Consider the following 18,367-nt stretch of genomic DNA (forward strand, 5'->3'; position numbering starts at 1 on the left):
AAAACCTAGGAAAGTTTTAGCTTTTTTCACGTAATGGTTGACTTTGCATGGAATTATTTAAAAATAAATAAATAAACCTTGGGTGGCGCAGTGGGTAGCACGATCACCTCACAGCAAGAAGGTTACTAGTTCGAGCCTAAGGGACTAAGCCAAAAAGAAAATGAATGAATGAATGAATAATTAAATAAATCTTACTTGACCATTAATGCATTTGTCTATATATTTTGTGTTCATTTTTACAGATCACTCTGACGTCTCCAGGAGCAGTCTCCCACAATGAGGTTTCCAATCTCGTTGTGCGTGTTATTACTCCTGTTGGTTAATGGTAAGAGTTTCATTAAAATGTCATTAAAAAGAAATCATTCATTAACAATGTAAAACATGTGTTCCAATTGATTATGTTTAGCAATTCTGTCAATTTGACAAAAAAATTATAAATGTGAAACCTTTTTTAAGTTTTAAAGATATTGCATCACCCAAAATATTTATTCATCTGTTCTAGAATGATCTGTAGAAACCAGAATTATGTCTGGCATTTGTTTCCAGCAATTACTATTTAAACTAAAAGATTGGTATCTTTCAGTAACAAAATTACTATCTTTTTAATCGCTTCTGTCAATATTGCATTTATTTGTCTAAACCAGGGGTCACCAATCCTGGTCCTGGAGGGCCGGTGTCCCTGCAGGGTTTAGCTCTATCTTGCCTCAACACACCTGCCTGGATGGTTCAAGTATACCTAGTAAGACCTTGATTAGCTTGTTTAGGTGTGTTTGATCAGTGTTGGAGCTAAAATCTGCAGGACACCGGCCCTTCATGAACAAGTTTGGTGACCACTGGTCTAGACAATTAAAATTACCTTTCTGGTACTTTTATTTTAATTTTTGTAATTTTTTGTATAAAATTTGTATAATGTAAACATGCAATACACTTCATTTAGGGAGTCTGGATTGGGTTAAGTAAATTAACTAAAAGTGCTATAATTTCCTACACATTTCATAGGAATGAATCAGGAGAAAAAATGTTGAAATTGAAAATGTTAAACCACTGATAGCTGACTTTCTGTATGCTCTTTATATCACACCTCCCGCATCATTCCTCAGCAATTGCCATGGCAGAAGACTAAACTCTCGATAGTTGCAAATACTGCTGTTGTAGTGTCACATAATGCTTTTAAGTGCAAATGTAATTGTTTATTCTTCAAATATGTGGTAACATTTATTTTTAAACAGTGCCCTTCATGGAGCAAAAAGTTTGAGACCAAATAAAAAAGCCATGTTTAACCAACTTAAACCAGACATAGTTTAGGCCTTAAGACCAGGACATGAGATGGGTCTGGATGCAGACCTGGTACAGTGTAATGTGAACTAAATACAATGCTTTTTAATGTGCTCACCTAATGCCTAGTTCAGACTGCGTGATTTTAGCCCCGATTTTGGCTCGCCAACAGGTTTTGAGAAATCGCCGACAAATGCCTGAAATCACAGGCAAATCGCTGCTCGTGCACGTGAGTGACAATCACACAGTATGAACGATCAAAGACGCGATCTGAGAGAATCGCCGATGAGTCGCCGAGGCCTGCGAGATATTTGGCATGCTAAATATCTGGAGCTGTCGGCGATTCAAATCATGCCGTGTGAATTGAGTTTTGACTGAAAATAACATCAGCCATCGCCTACAGCTAATGAGAGAGCAGCTTTCACTAGTGCGTGTGTGTATACCTGCTGCAGGCCAGCGGGAGGCTGGGGGAGAAGTTAAAAGCGCTCTTTTTCGGTTTATTTGGACCCACGAAATGGAGGGAAAACTAGTGGAGGTTTGACAGGACTCAGGAGCAACCGTGTCTGTTTGACGTTTCATACAGAAAGAAATTAGTTTATTATCAACGTTAAGGAGAAATGGCTAATTCCCTTTAAACCCAGGTGAGCAAACATGTACATGTTCTACCCCATTAAAGGCTCCTTTCTCATTATGTAGTTAATAACAAAAGATATACTACATGTTTTTGGCTGTGAGACGTAGTTTGGACGAAGTTGTCGGCGATTCTCCCTATAGTAAAGTCATGCAATATGAATGTCCATGTCGCCGAACCATCTTGCAGTGTAAACAAAGCAGCGATGAAACGCTAGCCCAGATAGTCATGCAGTGTGAAAACATCTGTGACACGACTATTTTGAAAATCATGCAGTCTGAACTCGGCATAACCCTACCCCTCACAGTGACGTCGCTAGCTCTATTGAGTGCATTGTGTCTGACATTGCATCACTGAGATATGCAGTCTCAGCTTGCATCATCAAGGCTGTATCCAGATACTATTGGAGGACACACCAAGTCGATGCCAAAGAACCAGCACCAATGAAAATCAACTGTGTTGTCGGCTTGTGTGTTGGCTGCATCTGGACCAGACCTCGACTCGTCATGTTAAATAAAAAAATGTTTCATAGAGAATTTCAAAACATTAGCATCAAAAATCACAGCTGTTTTCATTTTTCAGTTGTGCATTTAACTTCATTTAAACGTTTTATGTAGCATTGTTATATGTATATTTTTATACAATTTAAATGCTAAAATTATATTGGTGTGTGTGCATATGTATTTTTGACATGCTTACTGTATCTCTGACATGCATAATCTGTTCTGCACATCTTTTGTCAAGCAATATAAACTCAAAAAACTTCTTCCTTGCTGCTTGGACAACAAACATGACATTTGTTGTAGTTTCCACTCACCACTGTAGAGGTTTACGCATACCGTTGAAGTCAGAATTATTATTATTATTTTCTTTTTTTAAAATATATTTTCCAAATGATGTTCAACAGGGCAAGGACATTTTCACAGAATGTCTGATAATATTTTTTCTTCTGGAAAAAGTCTTATTTGTTTTATTTCGGCTAGAATAAAAGCAGTTTTTAATTTTTTAACACCATATTAAGGTCAAAATTATAAGCCCCTTTAAGCATTTTTTTCCCCAACTGTCTACAGAACAGACCATCATTTTACAATAACTTGCCTAATTACCCTAACCTGCCTAGTTAACCTAATTAACCTAGTTAAGCCTTTAAATGTCACTTTAAGCTGTATAGAAGTGTCTTGAAAAATATCTAGTAAAATATTATTTACTGTCATCATGACAAAGATAAAATAAATCAGTTATTAGAGATGAGCTATTAAATCGATTATGTTTAGAAATGTGCTGAAAAAATCTTCTCTCCGTTAAACAGAAATTGGGGGAAAAAATAAACAGGGGGCCTAATAATTCAGGGGGGCAGAAAATTCGAAAGGGGTCTGGCTGCAGACTTGGTGTAGTGCAATCTAAGCTGCATCCAATGCTTTTTAATGCGCTCACCTGACCCCACCCCTTACCCTACCCGTCACAGTGACGTCACTCACTCCATTGAGTGCATTGAGTCTGACATTGCATTGCTGAGTAATGCAGTCTCAGCTTGCATCATAAAGGCTGCATCCAGATACTATTGGAAAATTTAGACTTCAACTGTATAAAGAAGTTCTGAGAAGCCAGGGAATGTGAAACGAGTGTGTTTGCAATCAACAAAAAGGCTTTTGTAATGAGAGATTTGTTAGACAACTGATCTGCTTTTGGTGTACTTGTGTACAGTAATTATTTTATTGTATGTGTATTTATTTATTAGTGTATTTGTTTTACAGATGTCATGAACATCAATGTTTCAACTGTGACTCCACAGACTGCCTTGGCTGGTAAGTTAGAATACTGTGCCCTCTGCTGTTTGTGTGTGTGTGTGCGTGTGCGTGTGCACGTGTGCATGTGTGTGAGCGTGTGCATATGCAGGCCCGTAGCCAGCCCAGCGAATTGGGATTGGGTCTTAATCTATTTAACAAAGTCAAATGTAAAGGCAAACATATCTTATCTCTGTCACTAATTTCATTGTTTGTCTCCTAGATGTCAGAACTCCCGTCTCTGAACCGTGCACTCAGTACAGTATTCTTGATGATGGCTGGAGAGGTTTACAGGTACTCGGCCACAACTCTCCATTCAATGTCCACGATGACACTCTTGTTGAATGGAGCGGTTGGTATCGGCTGTATTTGAATGGCACAAGTGCTCAGCTCTCTGAGTGGTGTGTGAGTTACTCAGAATGTGGTGGTGGAACTGGACTGTATCTCAATGCCTCTCATCCCAAACTTGAGGATGGAGTGGTGACCCGTGATGTGTTAGGAATGTCATCAGGGTGGTCTTTCAGTCAATGTGGCAACTATAGATCCAACTCCATCCAAGTCAAAGCCTGCCCAGGAGATTATTACGTCTATGAACTCGTCAAACCAAGCACATTAATGCCTAGGCCTACATACTGTACAGGTGCTTGTGTATAACTTGGTTATTTTTGATTTAAGAATAATATTGAGGTATAATATAGCTAAGAATTGCATTCAATTTAATGATATCTAGTAAAGAATCAGACAGTTTGGACAACATTCTAAAAGTGCTACATTCAAACATTATAAAAACCTTTTTTTTCTCCTCAACAGTTGCTTTTAACAACATCAGTAATGATCCTTGTTACAACTATGAATCTCTGGATCGTCCCTGGAGAGCCACAAATGAAAGTGGATTCTTCATCTGTGATGGGGCTTTCACCTGGAACGGCTGGTACCGACTTTTCTGCAATGGAATGAACATCCGAATGCCAGAGAGCTGTCTTGGTGCAAACGGATGTAACACACAAAACAGTCTGTCACTCAACGGTCCTCACCCTCAGATAGAGGATGGAGTGGTGATCAGGGAGCTCTGTGGAAGCGTAGGGTTTGGCTGCTGTGCTTTCAGATCAACACCTATCAGAGTCAAAGCTTGCCCAGGCGATTACTATGTCTATGAATTATCTGATCCATCATTCCCCTGTTCAGGATATTGTATAGGTGAGACATTTAAACAAAAATTAAAAAAATTAGTTGTAGCACACAAATGGTCCATGCACTATTTTTTTACACCTTCCTATTTTCAGATGTCAGCACACTATCTCAGCTTCCCACTACAAGTCCAGCTGCCATCACTGGATCCAGCATTACCTTGAGTATGTTTCTATTGTAAAATATGTAAATATCTTTAGCTGTCACTTAAAATAGTCATTAAACATAATTAATCCAGGTTTCCCACGGGTCATGAAACATCATGGAATATTAAGAGGTTTATTTCAGACATTGACGGGTTAGGAACGTCTGAATATAAATATGTTTTGTTTTTCATTTTAAATTTTACCGTATATTTATTAAAACGTATTTTATAACATATGTTTTTGGCTGTTTTTGTATTGTTCAGAGCTCTTTAATGGGGTTAATGGGTCATCCAGTCTTTAACATCTCTAATACACTCAGTTAGCTTAGACAGTTCAGACATCTCATCAGGTTTAATTGAAATATATAATTGAGTATTATCTGCATAGTAGTGAAAGCTGATCCCATGTCTTCTAATAATGTCTGTTGTGTGGTTAACGTATATGTAAAACAAAGTAGCACTGTTTATTTTTTGTTTAATTTTATAATTCTTCTCTTTTCACTACCTACAGTCAATGCAGATTATGACCCGTGCTATAACTACAACAGTCTTGACAATCACTGGAGAAGCACACACAACAACTGGTTGGCGGATGAACATGCATACGATGACTCTCGTGTTCACTGGGATGGCTGGTATCGACTCTTTATCAATGGGTCAAGTGCTGAGATTCCTGAAAGGTGTTTCTCTCATATGTCATGCGGAGGGTACGTTTCACTTTGGCTTGGTGACCCTCATCCACAACTTGAAGATGGAGTTGTTACTCGAAAGGTCTACGGCTCCAGTTATCACCAGTGCAACAACTACAGATCAGACCCAATCCAAGTCAAAGCATGTCCTGGAAATTACTACGTCTATAAACTTATTAGGCCAAAGCTAACAATCCCAGCTCCAGTATATTGTGCAGGTACATTCTCCTTTATGCCTTATATAATGTGCATCTACTGTCATTTCATTTAACAAATTAATTTATAGACTTGTCAATTTTAAATGAGGCAAGTTATTGTATAACATTGGTTTGTTCTGTAGACTATAAAAAAAATCAATATAGCTTAAAGGGGCTAATAATTTTGACCTTAAAAAAAAAATAAAAATAAAAAAAATAAAATATATATATATATATATATATATATATATATATATATATATATATATATATATATATATATATTTTTTTTTTTTTTAATTAAGAACTGATTTTATTCTAGCCATAATAAAACAAATAAGACTTTCTCCAGAATAAAAATAAAATATTTGCAGATATCTTGTGAAAATTTCCTTGCTCTGTTAAACATCATTTGGGAAATATTTTAAAAAGATTAAAAAATACATAAATAAACAAATCAAAAGGGGCCGAATAATTCTGACTCCAAGTGTTTGTTTATATATATATCTATAACCCAATCTTATTTTACAGTCAAGTTCCAAAAAAAAACAAAAAAAAAAACTGCTAGATTTTGCAATCTATATTCCCTAACAATATCTCCTGTTTAGCAGTCCCACAACATTCTTACACTGGAATCCCCTGTCAGAAAAGTCTAGTGGCTGGTAATGAGATTTTTGCAGTGTCTAGTATAATGTTAAGGCTGTTTTTTGTGTGTTTACATAGATGAATTTGGCCACCGTGTAAAGTGTGCAGTATTACAATCTTATTGCCACATTAGATCATTATGATAACATGCTATATGCCTTCAGTGACTTCCTGAAGATAAATACCAAAAACACAACTGTAATAACTACTGCAGTCGCCATCGCAATCTCATATGCAAGTGCTGTAGTGGTGCCCCATTTCTTAGGGGTAACTTTTGAAGCCCTTCTCTTTAACACTCGCTTTTAAGGGCCAAGGGGAAGGGGTACAAAAATGGAATTGTGATTGGGCCTTATTCTATTTAACAAAGTCAAATGCAAAGGCTAATATTTCTTACCTCACTTTTTACATTGTTTGTCTCCTAGATGTCAGAACTCCCGTCTCTGAACCATGCACTCAGTACAGTATTCTTGATGATGGCTGGAGAGGTTTACAGGTACTCGGCCACAACTCCCCATACAATGTCCACGATGACACTCTTGTTGAATGGAGCGGCTGGTATCGGCTGTATTTGAATGGCACAAGTGCTCAGCTCTCTGAGTGGTGTGTGAGTTACTCAGAATGTGGTGGTGGAACTGGACTGTATCTCAATGCCTCTCATCCCAAACTTGAGGATGGAGTGGTGACCCGTGATGTGTTAGGAATGTCATCAGGGTGGTCTTTTAGCCAATGTGGCAACTATAAATCCAACTCCATCCAAGTCAAAGCCTGCCCAGGAGATTATTACGTCTATGAACTCGTCAAACCAAGCACATTTATGCCTAGGCCTACATACTGTACAGGTACTTGTGTATAACTTGGTTATTTTTGATTCAATATTAATATTGTGGTATAAAATAGCTAAGTATTGCATTTCATTTAATGATATGTAGTAAAGAATCAGACATTTTGGACATTATTCTAACAGTGCTACATTCAAACATTATAACAACCTTTTTTTCTCCCTAACAGTTGCTTTTAACAACATCAGTGATGATCCTTGTTACAACTATGAATCTCTGGATCGTCCCTGGAGAGCCACAAATGAAAGTGGATTCTTCGTCTGTGATGGTGCTTTCACCTGGAATGGCTGGTACCGACTTTTCTGCAATGGAATGAACATCCGAATGCCAGAGAGCTGTCTTGGTGAAAACAGATGTAACTCACAAAACAGTCTGACACTCAACGGTCCTCACCCCCAGATCGAGGATGGAGTGGTGATCAGGGAGCTCTGTGGAAGCGTAGGGTTTGGCTGCTGTGCTTTCAGATCAACACCTATCAGAGTCAAAGCTTGCCCAGGCGATTACTATGTCTATGAATTATCTGATCCATCATTCCCTTGTTCAGGATATTGTATAGGTGATACATTTTACTTACATTCTTTAAAAAAGCAGTTCTATCACACAAATGTCTGATAAAAAAAGGTCCATGCTGTAATTTGTTACACTTTCTTATTTTCAGATGTCAGCACCCTATCTCAGCTTCCCACTACAAGTCCAGCTGCCATCACTGGATCAAGCATTACCTTGAGTATGTTTCTAAATATCTAAAAAAAGAGTAAATAAACTGTCGCCTAAAAGACCATAATTAATCCAGGGTTCCAGACATTGAAGGGTTATGAAAGTCTGAATATTTATTTTTTTGTTTGTCATTTTAAATAGTACTTTCCATTTATTAAACTGTATTTTTATGCATTTTATTATAAATGTTTTACATTTTATAATATTTATTTTGTACTTCACATTGTTTTTGGCCGTTTTTATTTTTATTTTATTTATTTATTTTTTTGATCAGAGCTCAACCAGGCCTTGGATTTTACATGCAGGAAAAATATAATTATCTTGGTCTAACTTTTCAAAAAAATTTAGAGATGAATGACTATAAAGTATCAAAACAATAATAAAAAAATGTTAAAATATCTTCAACAACACCACTAGAAAATCCTGTTACATTTTTAAATTTTAGCAAAAGATTTACCAAACAGCCTAGTACAGTACAAATGAACTTTGGCTGAATGCACGTTGCAGTAATGCGCCATGATGTGACTAAAAAGCAAGTCACACGACTAAGGAGATGGATCTCATAATCAGTTCTGGATGGACTGTTTTTCAATTCATTGTAGGTCTTGGTAATTCATGGAAAAGTCCTGGAATTTCACATTGGCATTTTGTTTGGAGTGTGGACCCTTCAATGGGGCATGTAGAAGTAATAAAGAAATTAAATCACATGTACTTCTACATTTGAATGATAATTTAATAATTAATTTCAGTCCAAACTAAACTAGCGATAGACCTGGGGTGCGTTTTCGAAAAATCATCGTTAGCCAACTAAGGTTGCAAGTTCCACTGTTACAAACATTCATTGATTTGCCGTTTCCCAAATCCAATATTCCAACAAACATACGCAGACGGTGTCGCAAACATGTGCACATGCAACTACACCTCTGAGGCTGTAGTTAGAAACATAGTTCCTGGCTGTGTTCTATTCCCACCTATTCTCCCTATATGCCCTATTCATTTAGAACATTCTAACATTTAAACTTGGAATTATAAAAAAAAGCTTTAAAGTCATCTCACTTAGGCAGGGGTCACCAATCTCGGTCCTGGAGGGCCAGTGTCCCTGCAGGGTTTAGCTCCAACTTGCCTCAACACACCTTCCTGGATGTTTCAACTATACCTAGTAAGACCTTGATTAGCTTGTTTAGGTGTGTTTGATTAGGGTTGGCAGGACACCGGCCCACCAGGAACAAGTTTGGTGATCCCTGCTCTTAGGTGTAATTTGCTTTCAAAACATTTTAATAGTTCAGTTTAAGTGATCTTCATGTTTACAATTGCGTTCCCTTCGCAGTGCACTTTGAAAACATTTATGTCATTCTTTACACAGCCTTGTGACAAAAGTTTTAGGTGACCTTTTATTTAAAAGCGGAGTTTGTTACGTCTTCAAAGCTTGTAGAAAATAAAAAATAAAAACATAGCATACGATACTGCTTTTAATTTATTGTAGGTTATTTATTAATATACATATATATATACAGTATATACTGTTTATAACATGGGCCTGCTGGTTAGAACATTTATGCAGTGGTTTGCATGTCAAATTTTCAAAGTAGATTTAAAAAAAAAATAAAAAAACAATATCCTACTTTAATAATAATAATAATAATAATAATAATAATAATAGTGATAATAATCATCATTAATATTATTTATATCAGTATTAATGTAAGATTTTTTCATTTCCTAATAAATAATAAATATTACATTTTATTTCTTCATAAATATCATTTTATCATTTTTCATTGTTTATTCATTTATTTATATGATTTATACATGATACTATAATACGTGTTAGCTTTTGTAAGTGATTTTATGTTTTACAATAGAATATGTAATGCTCTCAATATTTTTAAAGAAAACACAGGCTCTTTCTGTGCCATTTATATATATATATATATATATATATATATATATATATATATATATATATATATATATATATTTCAATTAATATGGAAAGCGAGTGCATGTTCTTAGCAGAACTAATACTGGATTTTATTTAAAATGTGAGTGCATGTAAAATAATATTATGTAATGTAATGTGTATTTATATAGCGCATTTATTGTGTATGGCCATACACCCAAAGCGCTTTACAATCATGAGGGGGGTCTCTCCACACCACCACCAGTGTGCAGCATCCACTTGGATGATGCGACGGCTGCCACAGGACAACGGCGCCAGTGCGCTCACCACACACCAGCTATTGGTGGAGTAGAGAGCGAGTGATCGAGCCAATTCAGTGGAAGGGGATGATTGGGAGGCCATGATCGTATGGGACTTTGGCCAGGACACCGGGGTTACACCCCTGCTCTTTCACGAGAAGTGCCATGGGATTTTTAATGACCACAGAGAGTCAGGACCTCGGTTTAACGTCTCATCCGGATTATTTGCATAAAAAATGATGGGGTTCTTCTCTAAAGAAGTAGTTACTCCACCCTTTTTAGAGCCTCATTATGGGCGTTTTACATTATAACTAACGTTTTTCAAACGATGACTCTGCGACAGAGAAGCTGTGGGTTTTGGGAAAATTTTCCAACCAATCCATTGTACAAAGAGAGTTCAGCCACTAGTTATGTCATTGTTTGGGAAACGCACCCCTTAGTGAGTTTGATTGACAGGTGACCAACCACAGAATTAAAGTACAGTGCACACTTCTGCTGCTGCTTTAGTTTTCGGACAAACAAACACTTGATTACAGTTAATAAAGTAACATTGGTGGACTTGAATCTTTATGAGGATTTCAAGTCTGTCTCATACTAAGTTGGCCTTGTTGTGTGGTTAACGTATATGTAAAACAAAGTAGCACTGTTTATTTTTTGTTTAATTTTATCTTCTTCTCTTTTCACTACCTACAGTCAATGCAGATTATGACCCGTGCTATAACTACAACAGTCTTGACAATCACTGGAGAAGCACACACAACAACTGGTTGGCGGATGAACATGCATACGATGACTCTCGTGTTCACTGGGATGGCTGGTATCGACTCTTTATCAATGGGTCAAGTGCTGAGATTCCTGAATGGTGTTTCTCTCAAATGTCATGTGGAGGCTACGTTTCGCTTTGGCTTGGTGACCCTCATCCACAACTTGAAGATGGAGTTGTTACTCGAAAAGTTTACGGCTCCACTTATCACCAGTGCAAAAACTACAGATTAGACCCAATCCAAGTCAAAGCCTGTCCTGGCAATTACTACGTCTATAAACTTATTAGGCCAAAGTTAACGATCCCAGCTCCTGTATATTGTGCAGGTACATTCTCCTTCATGCCTTATATAATGTACATCAACTGTCAATTCGTTTAACAAATTAATTTATAGACTTGTCAATTTTAAATGTTTTTATTAAGTATTGTAAATATATTTAATGTAATATAACATGGCCAGCATAAGTTCATACTCCTCTTTTGAAAATTACATTTTTGCAGTTTGATCATGTACAGTATATTTGCAGGTCCAATTATATTTAAACCTTTATTTATTTATTTATTTATTTATTTATTTATTTATTTATTTATTTATTTATTTATTTATTTATTTATTTATTTATTTTTATTTTTTATTTTTTATTTTTTATTTTATTTTATTTTATTTTATTCTAAATACCTGTTCATTACACTTTTTTAATTGTCCCATAACACACTGAAAATTTTTTAAATGTAATATAAAGCCAATAAAAAGGATTTGCACAAATCACTTTATAAGATATCATAGAACATATTAGTTTAAATGTGAGATCTACATGTGTAGTTATTTATGCTGGGCACTGACACACATATATTCTTTATATTTTCACTTTAGTTTCACTTAACACCCCAAATACTGACCCCTGCTCCAACTATACCAATCTGGAAGAGCCCTGGAGAGCCAACAACAATTCTTACTTCGGTAGCGTGTGTGATTATAGTGTTAACTGGAATGGCTGGTACAGGCTGTTCTACAATGGTCAGAGTGTCCAGATGCAAGATTCATGTGTTAGCAATGGCATGTGTGGCAGTTATCAGCCACTTTGGCTCAATGGCTCCCACCCAAGTCTGGAAGATGGAGTGGTCACCCGACAAGTCTGCAGTCCACTGTGGACTGAATGCTGTCGTTACACTTCTCATCCCATACAAGTCAAAGCCTGTCCTGGAAACTATTTCGTGTATGAGTTTACCAAGCCAACATTCTGTTCATCTTATTGTGCAGGTAGATTGCCTTTTTTCAGTTTTAGGGTGTGTTTGAAAATAATTGCCATTGATTAATGATGTTTCACTAATTAATTTATTTTTTATTGTGTTGTAGATGTTACAGAAATTAGCAACATATTAGCATCTACAACAGCAGTGACAATATCAACCCAAGAATCTCCCATTGCGACCTCAGGTAGCATTGTGTACTTTTCATTTACGTCTTCAATAATTTCCACATGATTTGCATGAGGCAGTTTTGTGTTATTTTAATAATTTATTATTTAAAAAAAAGTACAAGTTTGCTCTCAGGTTAGAAGATCAACAGGAAACTACACTATATTTAATGTTTTGTGTAAGGAGATCTCCAAATGCACAATTTAAGTAAATCATTGGATTTGTTTGTAGGCTATTTTAAGAATGGATTTTTTATAAGAACTATTATTAATAACTTTCATTTTACAAATGGAAAAAAAAACGTTGGTTTGTTGGTTGTATATGCTTTTTAAATGGTGCATTCCCTTCGCATGTCTGTTGTTAGGCTACAGGTAGGCCCACACTGAGGGCTCTATTTTGATGGTCCATGCGCAAAGTGCAAAGTGGAGGGCGCAAACGCTTTCAGGGCATGACAGAATCCACTTTTGCCAATATAAGGACGGAAAAATCCGCTTTGCGCCGTGGAGCATGGTCTAAAAGGGTTGAGTTTATTTTCTTAATGAGTTATAGGTGTGTTTTGTGAATAAACCAATAAGAGTCTCATCTCCCATTCCCTTTAAGAGCCAGTTGCGTCGGGCCATAATTACACTTAAATTAAGTGTAAGTGGAAAAACTTTGCATTTCGCTAGCAAGAAAACAGTTAAACAGAGCATCTACAGCGTAAGAATGATAGATAAGCCTCCATTATCTACTTTAACTTTCTGAAAAAGCCTCCCGAGATGAAAAAGGCATGAAGGCAGTGGTTTTTAAATGTATGTAGGCTAGAAAATAATATGTTTTGTAATATTTAACCCTTTAATAATACTTATTATATTCTGTATATATATATCCTTAATATTTTAATTCTTTTTCATATGTAAAGATATTTGCGTATTGCTCTATTACTTGTGTGTATTAAAGAGCCCATATTATACATGAAATAAGGTCATATCTTGGTTGTAAGGGTCTCCAACAACAGTCTAATATGCATGCAAGGTCAAAAAACACTTTCATGGTCTTATAATCTGCATTTATTTTTATCTAATTATCCCAGCGACTCCTGTATGAATCGTCCAGTGATTCATTTGTTCCCAAACCCCTCCTTAGCGCGGAGCTAATCTGCGCTGATTGGACCGATGACAGTCTGTCGCGATTGGTCGACTGCCTTCAGTCAGAGAGGGAAATGGCCAATAGCTAATCAGCAATTTAAAAAGTAATCACAGTTCATACACGCTCGATAGTGTAGGCGTGGACTTTAGCTGCCACACTATGGCGAGTGGATAGTGCCACGGATAACCGAACGAAGGAGACAGTCGTGTACTCGCCATACCACACACACACAAAAACACACACACACCTCCGGATGACAACGCTCCCGCTTCAGCCCGCACCCGCCAGGTTTTAGCCTGAGAACCCGCTCCGTTTTCTGCCCGCCGCGCCCGGTCCCGCTAGAGCGGAGAACACAACCAAATATCACCCAGTATACAGTCCAGACAGCCAAGCTGTCTGTACACACACAGCACAAAGTACACAGAGCTCGTTCGTTCGTTCGCTCTCTCTCTCGCTCTCTCTCTCTCTCTCTCTCTCTCTCTCCCCGCGCCAGATTTCTGCGGCGCGGGAATACATTTCCGAATAAATCGCGGGAGCAGAACTCTAGCACGGAGCTCCATAAACAAACAGCACGCGTCGCGTTTTTAACGTGACTTTGCACGCGATAAGATAATATATCCAGTTAACCTGATACAGTACACGCGGTTACAAGTAACAAATCACAACTAAATACATTTGCAAGCTAGAGTAAACGAGGCAACAACTTTAACCGCACGTACTTACACTTGAGAAATGTAGGAAGAAACCCATCCTGACGTCCATCAGTTACTCTTTACTGATCCTTCCTTTAACAAACTCAGATGAAGTATTCTTTGTAGCATGTAGCTTCCAGAAGTTTCCAACTGCTTGGTTATAATGCTGATGTTTCATCTTTGGGTAGAGACTCAATATATCCATCTGCAGTGTGACTTCAATCGACCGGCATGTTTGTGTGCGTGTGTTTGTGGGTGTGCGTGTGTTTGTGGGTGTGTGTGTGTGTGTGTCTGGGTTACTGCGTCAGAGGGCGGGGCCTCAGGTTTGAAATCTCCCGGGTTTGCGCGTGCACGTGAAAAACTTTGTTTCGTTCGTACGTCATGGCGAAACACCTAATGAGTCGGTATCAAGGCGACTCGTTTGAAGCACTATGATTCGACTCTTTTATAGATGAATCAACAGTTTTAAACACTGTATTCTTACAGATTTAAGCCTTAGCTGGATACTTCACTTCACTTAGAGCTGTGTTACACACTACATGGAGGGGAATTTTCAAAAACCCATAATATGGGCTCTTTAAGCATTGTGTAGGCAAGGCACACAACTAACGCACTCTGTGCTGGACTTTAGTCCGGCTTTGTTTTGGTCTATTGAAAAATCTATTATAGTTTCTCAAAATAGCAACGCCTCAGAACGCTTTCCTCTTTAAAACGCCTTCCATTTGCTATTTAAACAGCTTGGCGGAAAACGTCAAAACAACTCTTAGTCCAAGCTAAAACTAGCAAACAACAATTGCGTCCGCCTTGTGCCACAGTGCGCCAGATGTATATAGGTATATATGTATAGATGTATATAGTATATAGGGCCCTGAATCTTCTCGCGCAGAATTCCACAGATTTCTGCAGATTTTTAGCCCATCATAAATTCAGTTTATTTACTTGTGTAAATGTGTGCTAATTTATAGTTCTTCAGTTTTATTTAACTTCAGTAATATTATTGACTAATATAAAAATATTCATGATTTAATCACAATACAGTTTGTAAAGTACTATTTTCTGTCTTTTAGTAGATTTATTATAAGAGAGACTTGCTTTGTTTACCAAGTAAAGTGGATGCAATTGGATTTGCATTGTAAACATTAAATAAAAGTTAAAAAGGTATTATTTATTTCATATATTAAGGTTTTAGTTACAATACTCCCAAAATCATTCCGCATAAATCCGCAGATTTTTAACAAAATTCTGCGCAGAAGTAGCTAAAAATGTTTGCAGATTCTGTCTGGCCCTAGCAACAGTCGACAGAGCCCTGATGACATGCAGACAAACTTTCAGGCACGTATACAAATAGTTGTCTTTAATTAAAGACAACTATTTGTATATTTGCTTATTTGTACTATTTGCTTATAAGCTAGCCTACATGTTATGACTTCAATTAAAAACATTTTTTAGAATCTATTCGATTTGAATTTCGTACCTGTGTCTGTTCCTTTGGTTTACGCAGGTTTGAATGCCATGAATTAATTTCTAAGTTAATACTTTAGTTTCATAGATTTAGTAGGACTATTCCAGGAACTAATTATTCCATTTAATAATTAATTATTAAGGTATAACTTTAATTAAAACAAGGATATGCATTAATAAGACGTGGTCATGAAAGTATAATGCAAATTATGTTCAGAGCTCCATAGCTTAAAATAGGCTAACAGTCAGTTAAACTAGTATAAGATAACACACACAGCTGCCTAAATCAATAGGCTATAAAATACACAGTTGATCACTTAGGCCTATTAAAGTATTATTTAAAAAAGTGTACTCAAAGAAAAAAATCGCAAAGAATACCGCTTTGAAAGAGAATCTTATTTTATCGAAGTACTTTAGTTTTAGACAGTATTATTTAAGATTTTTTTTAGTGAAAAAATTTTGAGTTCGACTACAAGAGAAATTTTATGTCGCTAGGGATCTGAGCAGTATTGGATAGCCTGTGAGCAAGCGCAAGACCATGGAGCAGAATTCTTCATCACACCGCTCAGCTCCGCTCACATGGCTGCTACAGTATATCAGTTTAGTATGTTCACTGTTACATGACTGCCCCCCGCTGTTTGCCTTGTATTTCCTTTGTTAGACCTTGTAATGCTGTGCCTTTACTGCAGTAATGTACAACACCACTTTAGATCACTCAGTTGCCACATCTGTACAAGCTACTCATTTACAAATTGTTACCTGGTGAAGTCAATCTCAGGTGTTGTCGGGTCAAGATTAAGAATAACATGTAAATGCTGATTCAAAATAATGATTTCAATCTTATTTTTTATTTTACTTTTCCACAACAGAGGCTGATCATTTTGACCCCTGCTATAACTACACTGTGCTCGATAATTATTGGAGATCAGTTAACAATACACAGTTCTCCTCCAAACGATGTGATATGTCTGTCAACTGGAACGGCTGGTATCGCCTCTACATTGGTGGTCAGAGCGCTCAGATGCCAGACACATGCGTTAATACGTCTAGGTGTAGTACTGATGCCCCACTGTGGCTAAATGGAGAACATCCACAAGTCGAGGATGGAGTGGTAACCCGAAATATCTGTGGTCACTGGAACAATGACTGCTGCTATTTTCATTCCAATCCCATTCAAGTGAAAGCCTGCCCTGGAAGTTACTACGTCTATGAGTTTGTTTCACCAAGCTTTTGTTTTGGGACCTACTGTGCAGGTAAAGCATATTACTATAACGTTTACCCTTTAAATATTGAATAGTTATTTTTTTTATCAGTTAGCTTGTATTTATCATGTCACAAATAATTAGCAAAAACTGAACCAATATGATGTAGCACAGATCTATAACCTAGACACATCTTTATAATACATTAAATAGCATCAACTGTCTGATTGCAAACAGTTAAAACAGTCTGATTGCATCTGAATTTCATGGTTAATTGAAATGCAGCCTTTCATTCACACATATTAATACAAGTAAACCTTGAATAACAAATAACAGATCTTCACCTTGGGTATATAAGGTTCTAACTGTTTTCTAAATGATTTTGAGATATTGAGCTTCAAAGATTTTGAATTCCATGTAGCAAACAGTATGTGTGTAACAGTTCTCGTTCATACATTATCATGACAGAAACCCTAAAGGTACTCTACATGTAAATTATCAAAGTTCTCTTACATTTGTAAATTGGAGAAAATATATATATATATATATATAAATATATATATATATGGTAAATGCAGATAGTACCTTCTAATTCTGAAAAGTTTTTTTTTTTTCTCGTGGAATTATAAGGTTTTATCTAGCAGATCATTCATTGAAGCATTACTTTTCAAGAAATACAATCAAAATATATATAATTTGGTGTTGTAACAATATGTTGATGCTTGATCAAGTAAAATTTTTGCTGTCTATAACATTTATTTAATGTTTTAGGATGAATATTTTTTTCTTGTTCAATTTAAGCTGTGCTAAATATTTTGTCCAGTGCAGATGTTAATTGTATGTAATTAATATATTTTATTTTATATTTTTAAAATGTTATGCTTTATGTGAATTATTGATTATTATTGCCCCATGAATTAAATTAAGGCTTAATATTAAATGTAAAGACTTCAAAAGAAAACACAATGACCAAATGAGTTCAATAAACACTGAAAAGTGTTTCACTGACTATATATACACAAATAAAAATATATTTCACATTTAATATATATATATATATATATATATATATATATATATATATATATATATATATATATATATATATATATATATCTTTTTCAACAATGTAAAATGTAACATTTCATCTTAATGTCAAAAATGCTTCTAAATCATTACATTTACACACAACTTTTGTGTGGTGTGGCATTATTTAGTCAACTCTAATTTTGTGTGATTTTGTCTTTCTGTTGTTTCCCGCTGTCAATGGAGCAGTCCGGTGTCAAAGGATCCTGATTGGTCTTTGTGTGTGCATTCAAAATGCTGATTGGCTAACAGAAAAAACCTCATAGAGCCAAGCTAGGGTTCGACTTTGTAGATAAACCATCTTTTT

At 36.2% G+C, this 18,367-nt stretch overlaps 1 protein-coding gene across 5 annotated transcripts in view; it reads left to right on the forward strand.

The window, feature by feature from the left end:
- si:ch73-181m17.1 overlaps positions 1-18,367 on the forward strand; it is a 36,432-nt gene that overhangs the window by 3,001 nt on the left and 15,064 nt on the right. For 3 of the 5 annotated variants that reach the window (XR_015504480.1, XM_087276855.1, XM_087276856.1), the window contains exons 2-14: positions 243-325; positions 3,661-3,711; positions 3,914-4,330; positions 4,501-4,887; positions 4,974-5,042; positions 5,535-5,930; positions 6,977-7,393; positions 7,563-7,949; positions 8,052-8,120; positions 11,003-11,398; positions 11,947-12,333; positions 12,430-12,510; positions 16,642-17,025. Coding sequence is in view for 4 of the 5 variants with exons in the window: in XM_087276855.1 (XP_087132981.1) it covers positions 277-325; positions 3,661-3,711; positions 3,914-4,330; positions 4,501-4,887; positions 4,974-5,042; positions 5,535-5,930; positions 6,977-7,393; positions 7,563-7,949; positions 8,052-8,120; positions 11,003-11,398; positions 11,947-12,333; positions 12,430-12,510; positions 16,642-17,025 (3,490 nt within the window). In the remaining variant the exon portion in view is untranslated. Of the gene's footprint in view, positions 1-242; positions 326-3,660; positions 3,743-3,913; positions 4,331-4,500; positions 4,888-4,973; positions 5,043-5,534; positions 5,931-6,976; positions 7,394-7,562; positions 7,950-8,051; positions 8,121-11,002; positions 11,399-11,946; positions 12,334-12,429; positions 12,511-16,641; positions 17,026-18,367 lie in introns of all 5 variants that reach the window. The other 2 variants (XM_087276857.1, XM_087276858.1) reach the window with 1 other exon arrangement.

Source organism: Danio rerio, chromosome 12 (genome assembly GCF_052040795.2).
Source record: "Danio rerio strain M-AB ecotype USA chromosome 12, GRCz13ab, whole genome shotgun sequence".
Lineage (NCBI taxonomy): Eukaryota > Metazoa > Chordata > Actinopteri > Cypriniformes > Danionidae > Danio > Danio rerio.